Source organism: Leopardus geoffroyi, chromosome B1 (genome assembly GCF_018350155.1).
Source record: "Leopardus geoffroyi isolate Oge1 chromosome B1, O.geoffroyi_Oge1_pat1.0, whole genome shotgun sequence".
Lineage (NCBI taxonomy): Eukaryota > Metazoa > Chordata > Mammalia > Carnivora > Felidae > Leopardus > Leopardus geoffroyi.
Window position 1 is genome coordinate 30,944,650 of NC_059327.1, and position 23,806 is coordinate 30,968,455.

A 23,806-nucleotide genomic window follows, 5' to 3' on the forward strand; every position below is an offset into this window, starting at 1 on the left:
GGCCCAGGGCTGAACTTAGGGGTGGGTATGAAGTGGGGAGAGAGAAACAGAAGAGGAACAAGCAACACTCGCCTGAGGTTTGGAAACGTGGAAGGCTCAGTGTGGCAGAAAATCCTGGCAACAAGAACTGTCACTGCCGAGGGCTTCATAGTCAATCGTTGCTTTTTTTTTTCTCCAAGAAAGGGAAGATGAGTACAAAAGAAGAGGGAATCATCGGGGGCCGGGTAAGAGGCTACCCGTGACAACCAGATGCCCTTGAGATGGAATGAGAAAGGGAACACGAGGAGACGGGCTGGATTTTGAGGGGCTCGGAGACGGGCATCGGGGGAGCTGGGCCAGGCTTGTGGCCATTGCGCTCTGAGATGGACCAGTTGCTTCAAGCCAGAGAATGTGTCAGTTTGGTCTGCTTGCTTCTGCTCTCCTGTCTTCCCTACCTCCCTTCCACCTGATTCTTCCTTTTAATTGATTGAATTTTAATTGTTTTTTTTTTCCTCATGCGTTAGACCTTTGCGTTTATGCATAGTGTCTCTACCTGGCTTTCTAGATTTCTCTAAGACTGTTGGCAGCTATACCCATCCACCTGTTTTTTTGTCCATGTCCGCGTCATCGGTTTAGGATTGTTAAGAACAAGGACAGCCTCCGTTTTTGTTTTCGCTGTTTAAATGTTTATTTATTTTGAGAGAGAGAGAGAGAGAAAGCGAGCAGGCGAGGGGCAGAGAGAGAATCCTAAGCAGGCTCCGCGCTGCGCGTGCAGAGCCCGTGCAGCGCTGGGCTTGAACTCACGAACTGTGAGATCGTGACCTGAGCCGAGATCAAGAGTCAGATGCTTAACCGACTGAGCCACCCAGGCACCCCTGGGCAGGCTTTGTTTTACTTGTGCTGCACAGGGCTCATCATACTACTGTGAACATATGGGCAATTAATTCAGTACTGTTTAGTTATAAAGATTGGTAATTACGCTTGTATTTGAAGAGCTGCTTTTAAAAATCGACCTATACAGTTGAATGTGTGTACGTGCGTGCATGTATCCACGAGTGTTATGTAGGTATTGGCAACTCCACTGACCCAAGATCATCCACCCTTCTTGCCATTAGAGGGTAAACAGTGGTTCCAGCTTGGTTTCATTTTGCATTATAGTTTATAACGTGCTGATACGAAATGCTTTGTGTGCATTATTTTATTTAATCCTTGCAAACTGGAGCGGTAGGTTTTCTGATTCTCATTTCAGAGACGAGGAAATTGTGGCAGAGGCTGGTTAAGAAACTTGCCCAAGGTCATGCAGCAAGGACTAGCGGCAGAGTAGGAATTGCATCCTGGCTCTCTCTGGCGCCCCAGCCCATGCCCTTAATGTTTTCTGTATCTCAGGCCAGTGCTCTAAGGCGACCGGTCTGTTCCTGCTGCCATGACCGGCTTGACCACAATTGCGATCATGCCCACAAAAGGATGTGTTTGCTCTCTGCGGCCATAATTCTCCTCTCATTCCTGAGAGGTGGAAAATGGTTGTGAGGAAGTAACAAGTAACACCTCCTGGTGTCAGCGCAGCCTTCCTGGGGGACAAAATGCTTAGCAACTCTTTCAAAGTATCCAAGACAAAACTTGACCTTTAAGCAGTTTCCCCATTTAGAGTTAAATCTGTCTTCAACAAATATGGTTTGAATAAATCAAGGTCTCCTGTTTTAGCTATTTAACTGGGAAGGTAATATTTCCAATCTGATTTAAAATTTTTCTTTTGCCAAATTCCACAGGCGGGAAAGAAAGGAATACTAAAGTTCAGGATAAAAAGAGACTTCCCGGGAAGCGCATCGGTACAAACCATAGCTGCGGTCATCACAAATATCACTTTTACTTTCCAAACTAAAGCCTGGGGTTTCCATGGTAACTGCTTTTACCCCAGCTGCTTTGCATCATGTTTTTTTGTGTAGAAGCCAGTGGAGCAGGACCCGGCTATGTTACAAAGTTCAGGTGTCAATATCAAATGGATCTCCTGGGACAAAAACCAGAAAGAAAAAAATTGCGTGCAACACACTCTCCCACCCAACCACTACCTTCCCAAACCCTTGCACTTTGCTACTGTCCTGACCAAGTGCCCAGAGCTTTCCAGAGCCTGCCATTTTCTCAGAGTCCAACTGCAGCCTGTAAGCAACTGTGACTTCTGTGTCTAACCATGCGCATTGGAAGGGAATTGGAGCCGCAAGGCTTTTGATTTACAATGTTGCAGCCATCCGTATGTTCTTGGGTAATAGCGTTTCATAAGGGTCAAAATGCAGATGTGACAGTCCGGGCCAAATGCAAACTGGAGAAATTTCATCTTGCCTTCCTGTGACTCACCCAGGCTTCCAGATGGAAGTGATTTCCCAAGGTCACTGCAAAGTTTGGTACAATGGCGTCTCGTACAGAGAACATATGGTAGGAGGGTGCAGGTGAAGCGGGGTCGAGGGTCAGGACTTCGTTTCCTGTTCTCACCCTTGACTCTGGCGGAGCGAGCCCGCCCCTGAGGACTTCTTTCCAGTCATGGAAGAAGCACAGGCACAGTCTGCCTCACCTCTCCCCCAAGCCCTTCTGACTACGCCCACCCCAAGCCCTGCTCCCATGTTCTAGGCATAGTGAAGGGAACTAAGGAAGAAATGTGCCTCCTTCCACCAAATCATTTCCATGTCTTAAAATAAATCCCAGCTTTCCTCTTCTGGGAAGCTACCCCAGAGTGGACTAGGATCTCAAAATATCTTTTATTTACTTTATGCAAGAAACATACTGAGAGCCTACTGGGTGGCAGATACAAGCGGACCCTGACTTCAACGTGGAGACCGACACATAACTGAGCCCCACGTAGGGTCATGATAAGCACAAAGGCACAGTTGGAAGAGGTTGGTTTTCCAATTTGGGGGGCAGGGTGTCCAAAAGGCTTCCTAAAAGACACAACTTGACTAGCACGAGCCATAGCCTGCTAACATGATTAATGTGCACATTCCATAATTAAACACGGGCTTTATTAACACACATTTGCATGCAAGTCTGGCTTGGTGTCTCCCTAGATTATAAAAATCTTGAGTGTGAAAACCCGGTCTCTGCTATTCAGGGCTCCATATCTGACTCACCTAGAATAAAGCTGAGAACACAGTGAGGGTCATCGTGGCCTTGACTCTGCCTTCAGAAACAAAGGATAAGTTGGAAGATCCACGGGCAGTTTGAGCGAGTAGACGTGTAGACGCGTGTAGACGTGTAGACGAGTAGACGTGTGCAGACAGCGTGTAGACTGCTGCTATGCTGTATCCAGATGGAGAAATGAATTGACAGCTATGTCCAGAAGCTACATGATAGGGGACTGGCACGTCGTCCTTTTATTTTCAGCCATTTGTTTTACTTTCTACCATTTCTTTGATAGTAATGGCACCGACATTGTAACTGTGATTTTAAACCCTTGAGTTGCCCTGGCGTAGAAGCGTGACTTTGAACGGTTCACACTCGCCTACGGTGTGACTCTGGGAAGGTTTCTTCTTTCCAGGCCTCTCGTCTTCATCAGCAGAACGACAGGATCCGCTTGGATGATTGTCTCGTAAGCTCTGAATTGTATGCTACAGGCCTGACCTGAGTCAGTCGTGATCTGCTCGGAAGCCTCTGGGCCTAAGCGCAGTAGTAAGTGCTGAGTAAACATCTGTGGAAGTAAATGAAAGAGACCCGAAATCTGGTTCGACATGTGAGGTGATAAAACTGTTTTCAACGTAGAGCGCAGAGAACCCGACCAGCTGCACCACGTTTTGTACGAATAGCAGAGCCGAGGGCTTGGGGTCTCCCCCTGCCACAGACACTTGGAAGGAAGGTGGCATCAGTGACTTTCAGCTGGGCGCAGTCTGCTTCTTCAGATGTACATGCAGGCAAAGACAGGCCTGGGCCTCCTGTCGTAAAACATTTAAACATAAAAGGAGAAAATTCAGGGGTGCCTGGGTGGCTCAGTCGGTTGAGCGGCCAGCTGTTTGATTTCGGCTCAGATCGCAATCTCACGGTTGCGAGATCGAGGCCCCGCGTGGGGATCCCTGCTGAGCCTGGAACCTGCTTAGGATTCTCTCTCTTCCTCTCTCTCTCTGCCCCTCCCCCACTCTCTCCCTCTCTCACAATAAATAAACATTAAAAAAAAAAAGAAAAAGAAAAACTTCAGGTATCCGAAGTTCTCAAACATGGTCTTGCAAACTTAAGTCTTCGTGTGTCTTTTGGTTCCAGAAAACAAAACATGGTGTGAAACATCTGTATGATGGAATGCCTGTCCTGGTTTGTACTCAGTTTCTTGGCTTCACTCTCCACAGTCCTGAGAAACAGGAGTCTTGTGATCAGTGTAGACAGCCAACTGGGACAACTCAAGCCAAAAGAAAAAAAAAAAAAGAAAATCGAAACGTCCTTATTGTATGTTGTAGTGCTTCCAGTAACTTAAAGATGATTTTATTTCCCCTGTCCTCTGAGTTGCCCTGACAGAGACCAAGGTATTGTGTTAGAATAGGGATCAAAGCCAGCAAAGGTGGGAGCACTCTGAGCCAGAAATACATCTTCTTCAGACACGTAAGCTTTTTTTTGTTTTTAATTTTTTTAATGTTTCTTTATTTTTGAGAGAGAGAGAGAGATAGGCGTGAGTGGTGGAGGGGCAGAGAGGTGGAGACACAGAATCCGAAGCAAGCTCCAGGCTCTGAGCCGTCAGCACAGAGCCCCATGCCGGGCTCGAACTCGCAAGCCGTGAGATCATGACCTGAGCAAAGTCAGATGCTCAACCTACTGAGCCCCCGCACAAGTTACCTTCTTGAAGTGGGCGTCAGAACAGCCAATGCAAAATTGTTTCATAAAGCAAACCTTTTTTTATCCCGTCCTACCAAACATCCTCACTGTGGATATCAGTCAGCCCTCAGGCTGTCTAGTTGAGTGCCCAATGGCTATTGTAGACTTTAATGTGACTCTCACTGCTCTTTTTAACTGTGTTTTTTTTTTTCATGTAGCTTCTGCACCTCACCTGAAGCTATTTTAATATGATAGAGTCAGTATGGAGGAAAAATAAATCAAAAATCTTTTCCGAGGGGCTTTTTGAAAAGATGCAGGCGGACGCCTGGTAGTGGAAGGTGAACTCTGTGTGCTTTTTCTCTATTTACAAAGACAAGTAATTTCCAGTATGTTATGTGCTAAGCCATTTTACACATATACCTTTGTTCCATAATCACAGTTCTGTTAGCATCCCAAAGTCAAGGCCCGTTACCCATTTGGGGAGTGGCAGGGCTGGCTTGGAAGCTAGGACCCTGTGATTCTGGAACCCAGGCCTTTCCCCTGCCCCACGCTGCCTTCCTGAACTGGAGCATTGCACCCCTGAAGCTCTCTAGAACTCCATTTAACTGCATGAACCCCGTGGTGACGTGAGCACTTAGATTTGCTGTCACTCACCCCAAGCACACCGCTGACCCCTCCTGCAGAAGACAGAGAAAAACATCCCCTTCTGAATAACAAGCAGAGATTTGGTTCAAAATTTCCTGAAGTCTTCGTAGCTTAACTTACAAACTTGGCAAGCCAGAGGCTGCTTATTTGCTCTTACAATAACGTACCGCACCTGCAGTTTGGAAACGCAGCTAGGAGGTGAGTAAGGCCACCTTGGTTGTGGCCATGGAGCCTAACTGATTTGCTACACTTCTCGAAGAGTTTAATGAGAGTTTTTAGTGACATTGCTGTGGTTTGAGATTTGCTATTGTTTTTGAAAATTATGGATCATTTGAAATTTTTCTCTCAACACAGTGAGGCAGCGTAGGAACAATACCATTAGCCCAAGGGCGCTGGACAATTTGGAGTGGGGAGCTTTCTTCAAGAATATATAGGGTAAAGAAAGGCAAAAAGGGACTTTGGCAGTATTCGCGCATAAAGCGTTTTTGGCCGGCCAGGGCCACGGGATAAACTCATCAAATGGATCAGCTTGTCGTTTATCACCACGTACATGGCTCCCCTGGGGGATGGAAAGAACCCGCGATCAGGAATCAGGACACTTTAGGTGAGTTCCAGCTGCATCACTGACCACGGTGGGCACATCGCTGAAAGTGTCTACGAGGAATTGCATCACTCGCCTGACAGATGGGGTTTGTGTAAAAGTTGCCCCAATTAGGCACCCGGGTGGCTCAGTTAGTTAAGCATCCAACTTCGGCTCAGGTCATGATCTCACGGTTTGCGAGTTCAAGCCCCGCGTCAGGCTCTGTCCTGACGGCTCGGAGCCTGGAGCCTGCTGCGGATTCTGTGTCTCCTTCTATCTGCCCCTCCCCCACTTGTGCTCTGTCTCTCTCTCTGTGTCTCTCAAAAATAAATAAATGTAAAAAAAAAACCCAAAACTTAAGAACTTGCCCCAGTTATTCCTTAGAATGATGCTGGAGAGTCCTATGAGGGAGAGGATTTGAGTGCTATCGAAAGTAAAGGGTTATAAAAGTAGAAGATGGTCTTGTGGCACGGGCCACAGGGTGTGAAAAATCCTTAGCTACAGTGGCAGCCAGTTTGTTGATGACGAGGTTAGGACAGTACAGTCAGTGGCAGGTGGCCTGGTACTGATGGTTTGTCACTGGCCTGTGAAAAGAGTGTTTAGAGGCATTTGGAGCCATAGAACAGAGGAATTTTATGTCGGTTGAATATAATAAAAATTTGGGCTTGTATTTGCTTGGCATTTTCTCTTTTCTTTTTTTTTTTTTTTTTTTTTTTGGTTATTCCTCTTGCATTTAAAAAAAGTGCTACTAAACGATGCATTTGGAAAAAAAACTAGCCCTTCACACAAATGACTTGAGAAGCTCTGGTATGCGAGGCATCGAAAGTCCAGGAGACAAGTGAAAAATTAAAGTAAGAGTCTGCATATTTTATTCATCCAGTGAAAGGCCAACAGGAAGCTGGAAAACGGAACGGCTGGTTCCAAGTGGATGGGTCACTTCTCTCCCAGATGTTTGGTGTCCTGGAGGGACAACCAGAGGACCTGTTCTGACCTTGGAGACTGACTCAGCATCAGCAAAAGGAACAAAGGTCCAAAGCTTAGGGCTACAACTGCTTTTCCTAAGATGGTGTTGAGGACCAGGGGGGCTGAAGGCTCCTTTCCTGGGCTGGGAGGACCTGGGAGAAGATGGCCACGATGCGAAATACCATCCACAAGAGTCCATGGTCAACTGAGAAAAGACAGGATGCTAATTTCCGTGCCCGGAGGGATCGGAAGTAGCTGAATGATCAATCAGCAGGCAGCCTTTCCATTTTGGTATCAATATTTTATAAATTACTGTCATTTTAAGAGTATCTTAAAATCTAATAGGACAGCCCCCATTTCGTTTAGGATTTTCATCCATATTTATTCCTCTAGATGAAATTTAGAATTGTCTAGTGCCAAATAAACTGTTAGTTGGAATTCTGTTAACTTACATATTCAAATGAATGGAATTGCTATCTTTGCAACATGAAAACTTTCCAACCCGCTTCATTGAAGGCAGTTAGTTTTCTGTTAGCTTTCTCTTTGTTTATTCTATCCATTTCCAGTTAAATGTAAACCTAAGTGTTTTATATTTTTATTGTTCCTGTGATGGAATCTTGTCCCCCATCACATTCCAATAGTTTTAATTATCGCTAGTATAAAAGAAAGCTATAGATTTCTAATATAAAGTTCAACCAGCTTCTTCCTTGCTTTCCTATTATAGTACTAGGAGGTCTTTTTCCAGCTAATTCTTTTGGGATATCCAGATATACAAAAATCATCTACATTTACTAACTCTCCTCCTCCTTTCCAATATGTGTAACTTACCTTTTTCTTGGCTAATTACATTATTCTTTCCAGAACAATGTTAATTAAATGAGGATATCCTGTTGCAAGAGGACGGGCTGCTGGATCTTTCTTTCCGTATCAGTAGAAACACAGAACTTTGAAGCTTTGCTTCAGCCTCATTTTCCTCTCTGTTGTTCTCCTAACACTTTGCAGATGATTGCAGAAGGTAATCTTGGGAGAAATATGCACACAGAATGCGTTGTCTCCACTTTGCCTTAGTAATATGGTGCAAGAAGGAGAAGATGATATTGAAGGACACATTACGTGTCCAATTTTGAAGTTCCTGCATTTTTTATAGCATCTTAATTGGCCTCAAGGGGTGCCTGAGTCACCACTGGGCTTCCTAGTTAGGGCTGGGTTGGAACAATTGCTTCAAGTTTACAGCCCCCTATGTAGCTCTGCCCTCCTGTCCTTCTGAGGGCTTTCCTTTGTGTTGTATGCTTGATTTCAAGGTACCCAACCCTGACAAGCAAAAGGGAGACAAAATTTATCCCTTGGTTCTATTTCCAACCCATTCAAAAATAGAAGGCAGTCAGAGTTCTCAGGAGCGGACATTAGTTCAGCCGGGAGCTTGGCGCCTGGTTTCCATTGTAACGACGTCAGGGGAAATCATCAGGCAGTATTACCACCAGAATTGCCCAGGCTGGGAGTCTACTCCACAGCCCCTTGGTATGGAGGCTGGCTTGGCTTCAGAACTGTCCGTGTGAGGAATAAATTTAAAATTTGAGAATCGAAGAGGCCTCTCTTCTCTTTACTCTTTTTCTTTGTGCATCTGCGCGCACGGTATCCATAATTTCACAGACTCAGACATGTGATGATGCCCCCTGCAGGGGCTGCTGTGCCTGGCCGTCGGGCCCCTCCCCTCCAGGACTGAAGCGCCATCCCTGTGCTGGATGGTTGACTCGGGCTCCCCGTCCGGGTGCTCTCCCTCTTCTGATGGGAGCCGCCTCCTTCCCGGGAGCAGCCTGAGTCCCATGCCTGGTCTTTATCCTAATTCGGGATAACTGTCCAGAGCACTACCAGCTCCACGGGGATTGGCAGAGATCCAGCTTACGTCTCTCCCCAACAGGTATGATCTTGACGGCACGTCCCCAAAAGTCAATCTGCTTCTCTGACTTAACACCACATGCTTGAATGGTTAGTGCCAGCCAGCCTTTCCTTTTATTCCTTTTTGGAGGGGCCGGAGGGAGACATAGTTCCTTCCCATCTCTTGTCCTGTACACTAACGTCAGCCTCACCGACTTCTTCTAAGAAACCACGTGCTCACAACGTGTTTTGTGTCTGTGCTTTTCCTCTGCTCATTTAGTTCTGTATGGAAGCCATCTGGGGTCTATCACGTTCGTTGGCTCCTCTGTCAACAGGTGCTCCCCTGGTTTCCAGACTTTTGCCTCCCAACAGTGCGCGTGGCTTACAGAGGTGCTTCTGTATGTGAGTGCTGCTGCTTCCGTGAGATGGGTTCCTGAGAGGAGGTCTGCTCGTGGAAAGGGTATGCTTGCGTTCGATTTTAAATCATGTTGCAGACAATCTTCTTAAGACTCTCTTCCACCAGGGGCGCCTGGGTGGCGCAGTCGGTTAAGCGTCCGACTTCAGCCAGGTCACGATCTCGCGGTCCGTGAGTTCGAGCCCCGCGTCGGGCTCTGGGCTGATGGCTCGGAGCCTGGAGCCTGTTTCCGATTCTGTGTCTCCCTCTCTCTCCGCCCCTCCCCCGTTCATGCTCTGTCTCTCTCTGTCCCAAAAATAAATAAACGTTGAAAAAAAAAAGACTCTCTTCCACCATTTCACCAGCAATGTAGGAGAGTCACCCACTGCTTGTCTTCTCACCTTGAGCATCCCATTGGAGGATCAAAAGCCTCACCTTTGTTCAGGTCTTTGTCATTTCTCGCTGCAGACGGAAGCTTGCTTCCATCCCTTTTGAAAGGAAAGAGAGTTTGGTGAGGGAAAGACAAGGCCAATGGGCTTGAGAAAGTCCCTGGGCTTCCAGCTGGCTGTTTCCTCTAAATGGATGAGAAATACGGAGTGGAGACCAGGAGGACCTCCCCTCATGCTCCAGCCTGCCTGCCCGGAGTCCGGTCTGCACCGGGCACAGGGGTCCCGACGCAGGGGCTCCTCCCTGGAGAGGCAGGGATGGGCATGGGAAGGAGCTGCATTCAGTGTGTTCCTCACCCTTCTGGGCCCGAAGGGGTCCTCAGCCACTTCCCTTTGAGTGGAATTACGTGCTTCTTGTCCCTAAAAAATGAACAGGGAGGGAACTGGCCTGTTGATGATGTGCCCAGGCTACAAAGGGGGAAGGTCGATGTGACTACTCTGAAATTAAGGGAAATCTGTTTAAGTTGTTTGGACACACAGATACACCTCCTCCAGTGGCCAACACAGCGGATGTGAACGGACAGCTCTGTGACCTGCACACCCTTCCCAACCTGGCCATGATCGGTGATGAGGGTGTTTTGGGGGGGAGCGGCACCCGTTCCCAGGCGAGTGTGTCTCTGCCTGCCACGTCGGGCACTGGGCACAGAACATTGCAGATTCTGTCTCTTTCTGCCCCCATATCATCTACATCTCTCTTCTGGGTGTGTGAAATTAAGCCGACCCTATGTTGCCGTTATTGTGACACGGAATCATTATCCCTTAATAAGCGTTTCATAACTCCATCTATTTTTGCCAATTGTTTCAAATCTTTCTTATTAGCTATGTTAGGCATGCTATTATCTTAATCTTCTTAACGTCCATGTGAGAGTTTGACAAGTCAGCAGGGGTTCTTGCTGTAGCTGCCAAGGATACATGATTAGGTACCCACGCTCCAGAGCCCCACGGTCTCCCCGCCCAACCGACCCTTCTCCTGAGCACGTTTCTTTTTAAAAGACTTCAGTTCCCTGAAGTCCAGAAAGTAACATGCATCAGTGAGTCTCATATGAAGACCAATATCTTGGGCTTTCGTCAAATTCTTTAGCATTGTGAACATAAGTAAGAAGAGAGAGAAAAAAAAATGTGTGTGCGTGTACGTGAGAAAAAGAGAAAAGAGAGAAAGAGGCAGAGAGATGGAGAGAGAGAGACCCCAGTTGACCCCATCTGGGAAGACACTGTAATAGCCCGGGTCAGCTCGAGAGGCTAAAGAATCATTTTAATATTCCGAAGGAGTTACCACAAGGTCAAGAGGGAGTAGTTGACGCTGGGGCAGAAGTTGGACTGTTCTTTTCCTAGGATCATTTCAGGGTAAGAAATAATTGGGGTTTTGGCAGCTGAGATGATTGTGGGCAGAACAGCTTATTTTTCTGTTAATTCCTTAAGTAAACCATCATCTCTACAAGCTCTTGCCATAGCCACACTCATAGGATTTGACTGCGCTGTCCCCTCCCCACCCCCCAGGCAAACCATCTCTGGTTTTACCTTTGGTCAACTCTTCCCCTCTTTGCATTAAAAGAATATTGTCTGGATGTACAACCTCAGCCTCTCATGGCCATTTCCCTGTGGTTCCAGATGTGTGTCATCCTCACACTCAAGAACAGGGAGTGCCTGATGATTAAGTTTGGGGTTCTGGAGACAGCAGAAGAAAGCCAGGCTCAGAACCAGATTGACAAGAATGAGATCACAGCATCATAATTTCACAGCCAAGTTCCTCCACGTCCTCCCCTTTCTTTGAAAGAAAAGGATGCACGACTGCTTCCAAGGTTCGAGGGTGGGTGCAGACAGAATAGGTCACGAAGCTTCTTTTTGGTAAGAGCGGTCTTGGGTGTCAACCTAGTCTTCCGCCTCCCCACAAGGAACCAGTGGATCCAAGAGCAGCCTGTTGCCGTCTGGCAGGGACACTCTGGGTGGGAGGTGCTAAAATGGTGGTTTCTCAGGGCACCTGGGTGGCTCGGTCGGTTAAGTGTCCGACTTCGACTCCAGTCATGATCTCGCCAACCATGGGTTCAAGCCCCGCATCGGGCTCTGTGCTGACGGCCCAGAGCCTGGACCCTGCTTCGGATTCTGTGTCTCCCTCTCTCTCTGCCCCTCCCCTACTAGCGCTCTGTCCTCTCTCTCTCTCTGTCTCAAAAATAAATAAACGTTACAAAAATAAAAAGATAAATAAAGTGGTGCTTCTCAAACTTTGGTGAGCATGAGGAAGACCCAGGAAGCTTATTAATCTTATAGCTCCGTAGGCAAACCCCGGAAACGCTGCCTCATGTATGCTGTAGTGGGTCCTTGTATCTCTGATGCAGGTTGTTGAATGGAGTCTAGCAGAGGCACGTTCTCACACACACCTGCTGCTGTCTTCGGGTTTGCAATACCCCCATCTCCCCTCGGTAGTTAGGGATGCAGAGGCACTACGTCCCTAATGAATCTGCCTGCACTCAGCTTGCCTGCTCCTTGGATAATTTTTTCAGATCTGTAGAAACTTACCAGGTGCGCACAGAGCTGTCTCTAAGGCGGATGGTGGGGTATGGAATTACTGATCTTTTTCTAGGTTTTCACTTTTCATTGGGCTGTTCCTCTGACTCTCATTGCTGCCTCTTTGCCCGTGTTCATAATAAACTCCAAATGCAAGCTGCACGTGTTCAGAAGTGGCGTCAAAGGTCATTGTGACTTGTAGCTGCATTCCTTTGACGTGTGATTAAGCATCTTATCGTATTGCCTATTGTTCGCTGCTTCTCATTGTTTTCTCCCTCCATTTATTGAACCACCCATCTTTCCCTTGCCATTTTTTCTTAACCGGTGAAATTTATAACACAATTGTAAGTACCAAGGAAAATTCCATTCGAATTATTTTAGATTCATTAAAAATACAGGATGAATTGAAATCTTCGCGGTAGTGGTTGCATGCTTTAAGGAGCCTGCATATATTTTCATTTTCTCATTTTTTCCAATGCTCTTTGGGACCCGTCTTATCTTCCTGTTATTCCGTTTCCAGGCGGCTCTGCATTATGGATACTACTAGAAGCCATTTGCATTTGCCTTGTTTTGTGGTCATTTTTTGCTGGCCCTCTATTTCTCCCTCTTTTCATATGGTCTTGAATCCAGCAGGGTTTATCCAGACTCCGGCTTTGCCAGCAAATAAGACAGACATGCTATGCTGCAGGTTGCTCTGTGGCTCTGTGTGAGTGATGGTGCAGTCCCTGGCTCAGGTGACAGCTAGAAGGCTCCTAAATTGTGTTTCCCAGCTTCCAGCAGTCGCTTAGGTAGTGTCCCTCTGCTGTGCTGGGATGTGATGCTTTTGCAAAATTGCGCACCAGACGCCCTGAACTTGACATGTGCTACCTCATGCATACAACCCTACAAGGTAGCTACTGTGTTATTATGCAGATTATAAGGGAAGAAAAAAAGGAATCCCAGGACCAAGTGATGTAACTCATGAAGCTGTACGTGGCAAAGACAGGACTGGAATCAGGTCCTGGATTCTCACCCAGATCGTCCTGCATGTGGTTGTGACACGTCCCTAGCAGATGGCTCGCTAGGCGATAGGCCTGATTGCTGTTTTCAGGGTTTAGGTCAGGTGAATATTAGGCCACTAACCACCGAGACTTGAAAGAATTGGAATTCACACCCTATGACTTCATTTAGTAGAGAGCTCTATGGGGAGTGTAGTTACTCTAAAACCAAGAGGATTTCATCAAATTGTGGCAATGCCGGTATCACAGAAAAAAAAATATATGTATATAATATTTATATATTATAAAATATAAATAACACAGCCCTCGGCATCTCAGACCTTTTGCCCCCAGCCTTGGGTTCTTAAATCCTCCCTCCTTTCTTCAGCCAATGGAACCTGCTTTTTGGAGACTAGAAGCACATTTTAGGTAAAGGTGCTAATGACTGATGAGGACTTTCCTGTTGTCATTCTAACAGGGCTAGGGACAGAGAAGAGAGCTAGCACTCTGGATCTCCACACCAAATTTCCGGGCCTCCTGTAAGAACTTTGAGGCTTTCATAACCACAACAGGAGATATTTAGACACTAATCGTCTTCCTCAACAGAAAATGAAGGCGGCCCGGTGACGCGGAGACCAAGGACAATGTTTTAGTACTTGTAAAGGAAGTCATTTGACTTCACAGATGAGAAAGCAGAATGTCGGAGAGATTAAGTATGTGTGATATGCCACCCAGCTGGTGAGGTGGAGTGGGATTTAAATCCACGTCGGTCTCACTCCAGAACCTTTCTGTTAAACCTCAGCGTTTCCCATAAACAAGCTTGAGACAGAAAACCACAGCCGTGTTATCATCCCGTGGCAGTTCTTTGAGAACCCAAGCTTCTATAAATATGAGTTCTTGTCACATTAAGTCATAATGATAAAAACGTTGCTTCCCCAAATTTAGTACTTACCAAGGGCCAGATGCTGCGCTGAGCATGAATCATCTCATTTCGTCCACACGGAAGTACCATGAGGGGGATTCAGGTCTAGCACTCCATTTTACAGATGAGGAAACAGGTTTGGTGAGTGAAGGAAATTGCCCAATCCACGACAGCTGCGTCATCCATACGACTAGAGCCCTCGCTCTCGGCAAAGCACTGGGCAACATGCAAGCAAAAGGCCCATCGTCCTGCTGTCCTGCTGTCCTGCCGTCTGTCTGGTGAGACTGACGTGTATGTATCAAGGGGGCAGACCAGGGCAGCATGAACTGGGTCCCAAGAACACGGGGCAGCCGGCGCCATGGAGATTTGGATCAGGAGGAAATAAGCACAGACTAGCTGAGCACAGCCCTTAGGGACCATGAGACTTGTAAGGGCTCATGGAAATGTATTGATTTTTTCAGAAAGCCAAATGCAAAAATTAATTTTCAGTTCCACAAAAGCATATTAACACACGATATATTCATCTTTATACTGAGTCCTACAATACGATTTGTAATATTCTGTGTGAAAGATGGAGTCCATGTAGGCAGAGGTGGCTAGAACCATGGAAGTCATATTGTGGTCCTGCCATTGCTCCTGGATCCAGGTCGCCCCAGGGTCTTAGGACATTGCAGAGCCACATGTGGAAGGAGCCTGGGTCTCTGAATATGGCACGCAGAACTGCCTCCCAGTCAGAAACACTCAACCACCAACTGGAAATAGATTCAAAGGATCATCCCATGAGAATATCATCTTAGTCATTCTGGCATTCCTCATTTCATTTTTTTAGGAAACACAGCCTTATGGCTGCATGGTCTGAGGAAGGTCATGGAAGGAAATTGAACTTGAGCGGAGCTTGACAGACATGAAGTACTAACTCAGCTAGAATGCACCCTGTTTTCATTATCTCCGTGATGGGAATGAGGCCAGCTTATAGGTGGGTTGGTTATCTCTTTATAAAGAAGAGGTAGACTGCTCTGGACAGAACGTGTTTCTGACAAGGCCAGTGGCCAACTTAGTCCCTAGAAAACTAGAGGCATTTGAGAAATGTGTTCTGTGCCAGATTGAACCATTACACATTTCCATGAACAACCATGGAAAGTTGTCGCTGTGGCTTACCAAGCCCCTGCCCTCATGCAAACACCAGTGCACAGAACTTGGAAGCGAGTTTTCTGTTTTAAGTGGATATCAAATAGGCGATGAACTCTGCATAGCCTTGAACCAAGACATGTATGGACAATACAAGAGAGATGGGAGATTTGGTCCCCTCCCTTAGGGATAATTAAATCAGAATGAGGAGTCTTAAGTACATGCACAATAGAACTGGTGTGTAAGGCGGATACGATAACTAAACTTTGTTGTTGTTTTTTTAAGAAGTGACAGGAGTTTTGTAAGGGCTGAAGTAGTTAAGGAAGACTTTTTAAGGAGGTGGCACTTGGAATTTAGGAAATAAGTAGAATTTAAGTAGGCGGGATTAGGAAAATTTGACAGGAATGGCCAACGGCTTGCAGGTGGGGTAAACTTGGCCTTTGGGTGATGAGGGACCTAGGATAATCAGTGCAAAGTACTCATGGTCACTTTGTAGGTCAGGAAGTAGGACAGCATTAGGAAATGAAGGACATCTGTCTTCCTTCCTACTTGCCTTCCACCTCTTGTGATACAAGAAAACTGACTTTGGTGGTAGAAGGAAGGATGGCTAGAGGTAGGAAGGAGAAGAGAAAAGGAAGGAAAAGAAGCAACAGGTGGAAAACAGAAAACAAGCTGGAGGGTGGGCAGCGAGGATTCACAGTAACCCTCAGTGAAGAGGTCCCATGACACCTTCTCAAAGTGGGGGCTCTCTCCTCCCTCTCTCTCAACACAGCATGGGGACCGAACTCTAGAAAGTTCAAGGTGAGATGTGTGGGGGTCAGTGGTTTCTCTGTAGCATGCAGGCATCACTGTTTGACGCAGTGCTTGATTTTGGAGAAATCAGATGCCGCCACAATGGAGTTGGCACATTGTTATGCTGGTAATTCAGTTGCAATGCTGTAAATCTGCCCGCTGGCTTGAGAACAGCTACTGATGCAGTCGAAATCCAGTGTTCAATTGGAAATGGAAGCTATTCTCTCTTTCTGTGGAAGATTAAGAAGCAAGCGTACTCATGGATCACAGAGCCTGGCTGTCTTTTTCCTCAGAAATAAAGATGGGCTCATTTAACGTGATTTCTACCTGTTCTTCTGCAATTAGTGTTTAAGTGACTATCTCTGGGTATTAGTCACTCCGAGGAAATGAAATGATGCTATGGTAATTGGCCATGTGGGCTTCTTCCCTTCCCTGGGGATGTCACTTGGCTCAGAGAACATTTTTTTTTTCACCTAGGCCCTGTCTGTACTCTTTATTTAGCTAATTAGAGGGCTTAAGAGAATGAGCTGGCATTGGGTAGGAGGGAGGGAAGAGGAGGGGAGGCATATTATAACGGGAAGATCACTTGATTGAAACAGAATATCTGGTTCTAGTCCAAACTAATAAATTTTCTCTTCTGTTGTGTTCTTTATCTCGGACAGCCCTGTTATATACATTTTCTCGCTTCATCCTCACGATAATCCTTTGGTATTGGTGTCACAACCCCCTTTACAGTGATGAGAAAAATAAAGTTCAAGAGGTTGCTCTGACTGAGGCTCCCCGGAGAGATTGGAACTCCAATGGGCCTTAATTCACAAGCTCTGCTGTCCCTGTGTCTACTTACTAAATAGACCTCTCTTAAAGGGAACAAAGCCACCTCACTTCTCCGTCTTTACTTTCCTTAATTCTTCTGACTCCGAGAAGGTGCTAGCTCTTCTGGAAACTCTAAGTGCCTTTCTTTATGGACAGGTGGAAACTATTAAGCATCCCTTCTACTGTTCTCTTGCCTTTTTTTTTTTTTTTCTCTTTTTTTGCTCCGTATCTCTTTTGTTCTGCTTTTCTTGTCCTTTCTATATATCCAAACCAGGGCTTGTGTTAACAAGTGTGAGGGTTGAGCAAGGGAGGGAAGCAGATCTACTCATTAGACACTTCGTTTTCCAGCCCTGAGCAACACTTCCTTCTAAATGACATCACGGCACCACAGTACAAGGCAAAGACCCGAGGGCTTAGAGTCTTGAGGATTTCACTTCCTGTTCTGGTACCATCTCATTGTGACACTTTGACCAAACTCTGACCTTATGGCACCTCCAGTTACTCATCTCTACACCTGTAATACACATCAGGAAGTGGCTGTTTCCTTGAAGTCACAAAAACGTACAAGTGTCAGGTATAAAACAGGGGATTATGATCCCGGTGGAGGTCTGAGTCTCCATTTCACACAGGACGACAGGGAGCTGAGTTTTCTGGTACCACCTAGATATTTGCTGGCACAGAGAAGTAAAGAAGCCAGGCCACCTAGTACCCATCCTGGTGCCCTTGGAGCAGTCCACTTGTCCTCATTTGCAGAATGGAATTCACAGCCCTAAGGGGGAAATCGTCTGTCAAAGAACCTCATCTAGTTCCCTTGGATGACTTTTCATCAGAGTATGGCAGGGGGGGTAGTGGGATCTTTTTGAGGTAGGGATCACCAGGGACCAATTTCTCATAGCAGACCACATTCTTGTTGCCAACTGAGCTCCATGTGAGGCATTGCTCTATGAGGAAGCAGATCGAAATTGCTGCCCCTGCCCCTCTCCCGGCACAGAGCCATCCTGTAGGATGGGGCTCAGCAGGTGACAGTGTGGAAGGCAGACGCTGTAGTGTGTGGGTGAATGAGCATGTCATGGAGAGGAGCGCACGTCGGAGGAAGGCTAATCACACATTTTGCGTCCTGTTGCTGTCCTCCTCCATTTCATTCATTTCTTGATGGTGTTTATTCTCCTATTTAGGTCTAGGACCAAAAATTGACAGCTCTCGGTTAGAAGGGGAAAAATAACTTTGTTGGCCTCTACCCAAAACATACTTGAGTTATTGTATCGACTACAAATATCACCTCCGGTTGTGTATCACAGGGTCTTCAAAGCAGTTTTCCATATTTTTATTTACTCTGCATGAATACCGGGAGTATTAGTTATCCCCATCTATAACAGTGTCGCTCTGAACTAATAGAGTAGCCACTAGCCCCATGTCGCTATTTAAATTTAAATGACTTAGAATTGAGTAAACTAAAAGCTTAACCTCCTCAATCATACTAGCTGTGTTTCAAGTTCCCGACAGTCATATGCTAAGCACTTGCACATATCATCTTTTTCGGCTGTCGAAGCAAGTTACGAGGTAAGTACAGCTTTACAGGTGGAGAATGTAGGTCTCGGACATATTTGTTCCCTTGTGAAGATCATATGTGGCAGGAGAGTGGTGGATATTGACCGGTCTGACTCCCAAACGTCCCCTGTAAACCACCACACCGGACTGTACTCCTGATGGAGAAACGGCCACAAGAACAACAGCAAAGGCTTACAAAATGTGACTAGTGACTTCTACTTCCAGAGAGATAGAGTGGACACACTTTCACCTATTCCTCCCACTTAATTACAACTAAAAATCCTTGACACTGTGTATAAAACATACGAAGACTTTGAAAAATAGAAGGAAGACCAACCAGAGATCTTCAGACCCAAGGAACACCACAATGATACATTTCTTGGGCTTTCTCTTTTGCCTCCTAGATCACAGACTTAGCAGAGTGAATTAGATAAAAAAAACATGACTCACCTATATGCTGTCTACAAGAGACTTACTTCAAATATAGTGATGTATGAGAGTTGAAAGTAAAAAAAAGATCATGCAAACAGTAGTCAAAAGAAAGCAAGAATGGCTATTTGAGCACCAAAGTAGTCTTCAGAGCATGTATTACTCTGACTGAAAGGTCAATCCACCAAGAAGGCCTAGCAGTCTAAATGTATAAGCACCAAACAACATAGCTGCAAAATATGTGAAGTAAAAACTGATAGAACTGACATGAGAAATAGAGAAATTCACAGTTGTACTTGAAGATATCAACACCCCTCTCTTGACAGTTGACAGAACAACCAGACTGAAAATAAACAAGCATGTAGAACTCAACACACTATCAATAAGAGGGTCTAATTGACATAGAACATGCCAATCCAACAACAGCAGAATTACACTCTTTTCAAGCACTCACAGAACACATATCCTGATAGACCATATTCTGGACCATACGACACACTTTAACAAACATAAAATTAAAATCGCGCATGTGGGGCACCTGGGTGGCCCAAGCATCTGACTTCAGCTCAGGTTATGATTTCCCAGTTCATGAGTTCGAGCCCTGTGTTGGGTTCTATGCTGACAGCTCAGATTCTGGAGCCTGCTTTGGATTCTGTGTCTCCCTCTCTCTCTGCCCCTCCCCTGGTCGCACTCTGTCTCTCTCTCTCTCTCTCTCTCAAAAGTGAATGAACATTAAAATAAATAAATAAATAAATAAAGTAAAATCATGCATGTGTGTGTGATCACTGATCACAATGGAATCAAACAAGAAATCAGTAACAGAAAAATATCAGGGAAAATTCCAGATGTTTAGAAGCTAAACAACACACTTCCAGATAATCATGGACCAAAGAGAAAGTCTCAATAGAACTTTAAAAAATACATTTAGATGAGTGAAAATGTAAATAAAATATCAAAATGTGTGGGGCACAGCTAAGGGCATGCTGAGATGCACATACTTGCATGATAAAAATGTTATAAAAAAAGGAAAAGTCAAATAAATAATCTAGACTCTTACTTCAAGAAACGAGAATGAGAGAAAACAAAATAAATCCAAAGTAAGAAGGAAGGAAAGAAAGAAATAAGAACAGAAATCAGTGAAATTGAAAACAGAAAAACAATAGAGAAAATAACACAAAGAGCTGGTTCTTTGTAAAGATTAATAAAATTGACAAGCATTTAGCAAAACTGGCCAAGAGAAAAAGAAAAAAGACATAAGTTACCAATATCAGGAGTGAAGCTGAATGTCACTACAGATCCTGCAAATGTCAAAAGGATGACAGAATACTATGAACAGCTCTACACACAACAATTTGACAATTTAGATGAAAGGGGCTACTTTCATGAAAAGTGCACATTACTACAGCTCACTCAATATAAAATAAATCAGTTAAATAGCCCTATAACTATTAAGGGAATTGAATCCGTAACTTCAAAACTTCCAGAAAAGAAATCTCCAGGCCTAGATGGTTCCAGTGAAGAATTCTACCAGAAGAAAAATTGGCATCAATCCTACACATCTTTTCTAGAAAACAGAAGAGAATGAAACGTTTCCTAACTAATTTTGGAGCTAGTATCAAAACCAAAGACAGTGAATGAAATGAAGAAAGGAAGACGGGTAGGTAGGAAAGGAGGGAGGGAGGAGAGAAAGGACTACAGTCTAATATCCTTTATCCTTCCAAAATTTAAGAAAAGAATAGCAAATAGAATTCAGCAGTATAGAAAAAATTCTAGATCATTATGAAGTGAGATTTATTCCAAGGATGCAAGGCTAGTTTAGTATTTGGAAATCAATGTAATTCAACATATCAACACACCAAAGGAGTAAAAGCACATGATTATATCCACTGAGGCAGAAGAAACATTCGACAAAAGCCACCGGTGCAGTTATGATTTAAAAAAAAAAAAATGCTATGAACAGATGGGGAAGCTTCCTCAATTTGATTCCATTTATCTGTAATAGACCTACAGGTAACATTAAACATAATGGTGAAAGCATAAATGCTTTCCCTCTACAATCAGGAATAAAGCATGTATGCCCCCCTCACTATTCTTTTTTTTTTTTTAATTTTTTTCTATATATGAAATTTATTGTCAAATTGGTTTCCATACAACACCCAGTGCTCATCCCAAAAGGTGCCATCACCCACCCTCAATTCCCATCACCCACCCTCCCCTCCCTCCCACCCCCCGTCAACCCTCAGTTTGTTCTCCGTTTTTAAGAGTCTCTTATGCTTTGGCTCTCTCCCACGCTGACCTCTTTTTTTTTTTTTTTCTTCCCCTCCCCCATGGGTTTCTGTTAAGTTTCTCAGGATCCACATAAGAGTGAAAACATATGGTATCTTTCTCTGTATGGCTTATTTCACTTAGCATCACACTCTCCAGCTCCATCCACGTTGCTACAAAGGGCCATATTTCATTCTTTCTCATTGCCACGTAGTATTCCATTGTGTATATAAACCACAATTTCTTTATCCATTCATCAGTTGATGGACATTTAGGCTGTTTCCATAATTTGGCTATTGTCGAGAGTGCTGCTATAAACATTGGGGTACAAGTGCCCCTATGCATCAGTACTCCTGTATCCTCTGGGTAAATTCCTAGCAGTGCTATTGCTGGGTCATAGGGTAGGTCTATTTTTAATTTTCTGAGGAACCTCCACACTGTTTTCCAGAGTGGCTGCACCAATTTGCATTCCCACCAACAGTGCAAGAGGGTTCCTGTTTCTCCACATCCTCTCCAGCATCTATAGTCTCCTGATTTGCTCATTTTGGCCACTCTGACTGGCGCCCCCTCACTATTATTATTCAGCACATTGCTGGAGATACTAATCCATGCATTAAGGGGAGAAAAGACATACAGATTAGACAGGAAGAAATAAAATTCTCATTATTTACAGATGATACAATATCATATTTGTAGATATATGTATTTATTTGTAGATATGGTATCTCTGTTGACAATTCCAAGGAATCTTAAAAAAAAAAAACAAACCCAAATTCTAGAACTAAAAAGTGAGTTCAGCAAAGTCTCAAGACACAAGATAAACAAACAAACAAAAAAAACGGGGTGCCTGGGTGGCTCAGTCGGTTAAGCATCCAACTTCAGCTCCGATCGTGATCTCACAGTTCGTGGATTCCAGTCCTGCATCAGGTTCTGCACTGACAGCTCAGAGCCTGGAGCCTGGTTCGGATTCTGTGTCTCCCTCTGTCTCTCTGTCCCTCCCTCACTGGTGCTCTGTCTCTGTCTCTTGAAAATAAATGTTAAAAAAAATTTTTTAAACAAGATAAACAAAAAATAATTCTTTATATGCTAGTAATGAGCACATGGACACCAAAATTTAAAATATAATGCCATAGGGGCGCCTGGGTGGCGCAGTCGGTTAAGCGTCCGACTTCAGCCAGGTCACGATCTCGCGGTCCGTGAGTTCGAGCCCCGCATCGGGCTCTGGGCTGATGGCTCAGAGCCTGGAGCCTGTTTCCGATTCTGTGTCTCCCTCTCTCTCTGCCCCTCCCCCGTTCATGCTCTGTCTCTCTCTGTCCCAAAAATAAATAAACGTTGAAAAAAAAAATTTAAAAAAAAAATAAAAAAAATAATAAAAATAAAATTAAAATATAATACCATTTATAATTGCTCATAAAAATGAAATATTTAGGGGCGCCTGGGTGGCTCAGTCGGCTAAGCGTCCGACTTCGGCTCAGGTCATGATCTCGCGGTCCGTGAGTTCAAGCCCCGCGTCAGGCTCTGTGCTGACAGCTCAGAGCCTGGAGCCTGTTTCAGATTCTGTGTCTCCCTCTCTCTCTGACCCTCCCCCATTCATGCTCTGTCTCTCTCTGTCTCAAAAGTAAATAAACGTTAAAAAAATTGAAAAAAAAAGAAAACATCTTTCAAAAAAAAAAAAAAAAGAAATATTTACATTTAAATCCAGCAATGTACAGTATTCATATGCTAAGAACAACAAAATGCTGATGAATGAAATCAAAGATCCGAAAAAAATGGAAAGAAATATTGTGTCCATGGACTCACTTATTAAAATGATCAATTCTCCCCAGATTCATACCCACTTACTACACAATTGCTCCCAAAACCCTAGCAAGATCTTTTTGTAGTTATATACAACACAAGACTCTTCTAAAATTTATATGGAAGGTCAAAGAACTAGAATAGCCAAAACCATTTGAAAGAAGTATACTCTCAAAACTTACTATATAGCAAGACTAATCAAGACGGCATAGATTGGCAGAGGAGCGGACATACAAAGTGGAGACCCCAAAAATAGACCCACACAAATATATCCAGCTGGTTTTTGACCAAGATGAAAAAGCAGTACAGCAGAGGAAAACAGCCTGCCTCTCACATGATGCAAGAGAAGTTAGATATCCATGGGTAAAAATTAAGCCTTGACCTAAATCTGACACCTTATAGAAAAATTAACTCAGAATGGATCATGGACCGAAATATAAAACATAAAACTATAAAAGTTTTAGAAAAAAAAAAAAAAGGAAAAAAATCTAACATCTAGGTCTAGACAAGACATGATACCAAAAGCACTCTTCACCAAAGGAAAAATGAACAGATTGGATTTTATAAAAATTAAAAAAAAAAAAAAAAAAAAAAACAACCTTTCACTCTACAAACAACCTCGTTCAGAGAAGGAAAAGCTAACTTACAGACTGACGGAAATTATTTGCAACCCGTATACTCAATAAAAGGCTGGTGTCTAGAATATATAAGGAGTTCATTAAAAAATACCCAAGCAATCTAGGTAGAACATGGGCAAAAAACATGCACAGATATTTCTGTAGCAAATGGCAAGTAAATACATGAAAGGATGTTCAGCATCACTATCCCTTAGGGAATGCAAATTAAAATCACCATTAGGTATTATTACACAACCATCAGGATGGCTAAAATACAAAATAGTGACAATAACAGATGCTGGCCATGATGCAGAGAAACCAGATCACTCATAAATTTTTGGTGGCAATTATAAAA

At 44.4% G+C, this 23,806-nt stretch overlaps 1 protein-coding gene across 11 annotated transcripts in view; it reads left to right on the forward strand.

The window, feature by feature from the left end:
- ADRA1A (adrenoceptor alpha 1A) overlaps positions 1 to 23,806 on the forward strand; it is a 162,129-nt gene that overhangs the window by 73,164 nt on the left and 65,159 nt on the right. Inside the window, exon 3 of one of the 11 annotated variants that reach the window (XM_045456655.1) lies at positions 1,746 to 3,496. The exons of 9 other annotated variants lie outside the window; for them this stretch is intronic. In XM_045456655.1, the coding sequence (XP_045312611.1) occupies positions 1,746 to 1,858 (113 nt within the window). In that variant the 3' untranslated portion in view covers positions 1,859 to 3,496. One more of the 11 variants, XM_045456665.1, reaches the window with a different exon arrangement.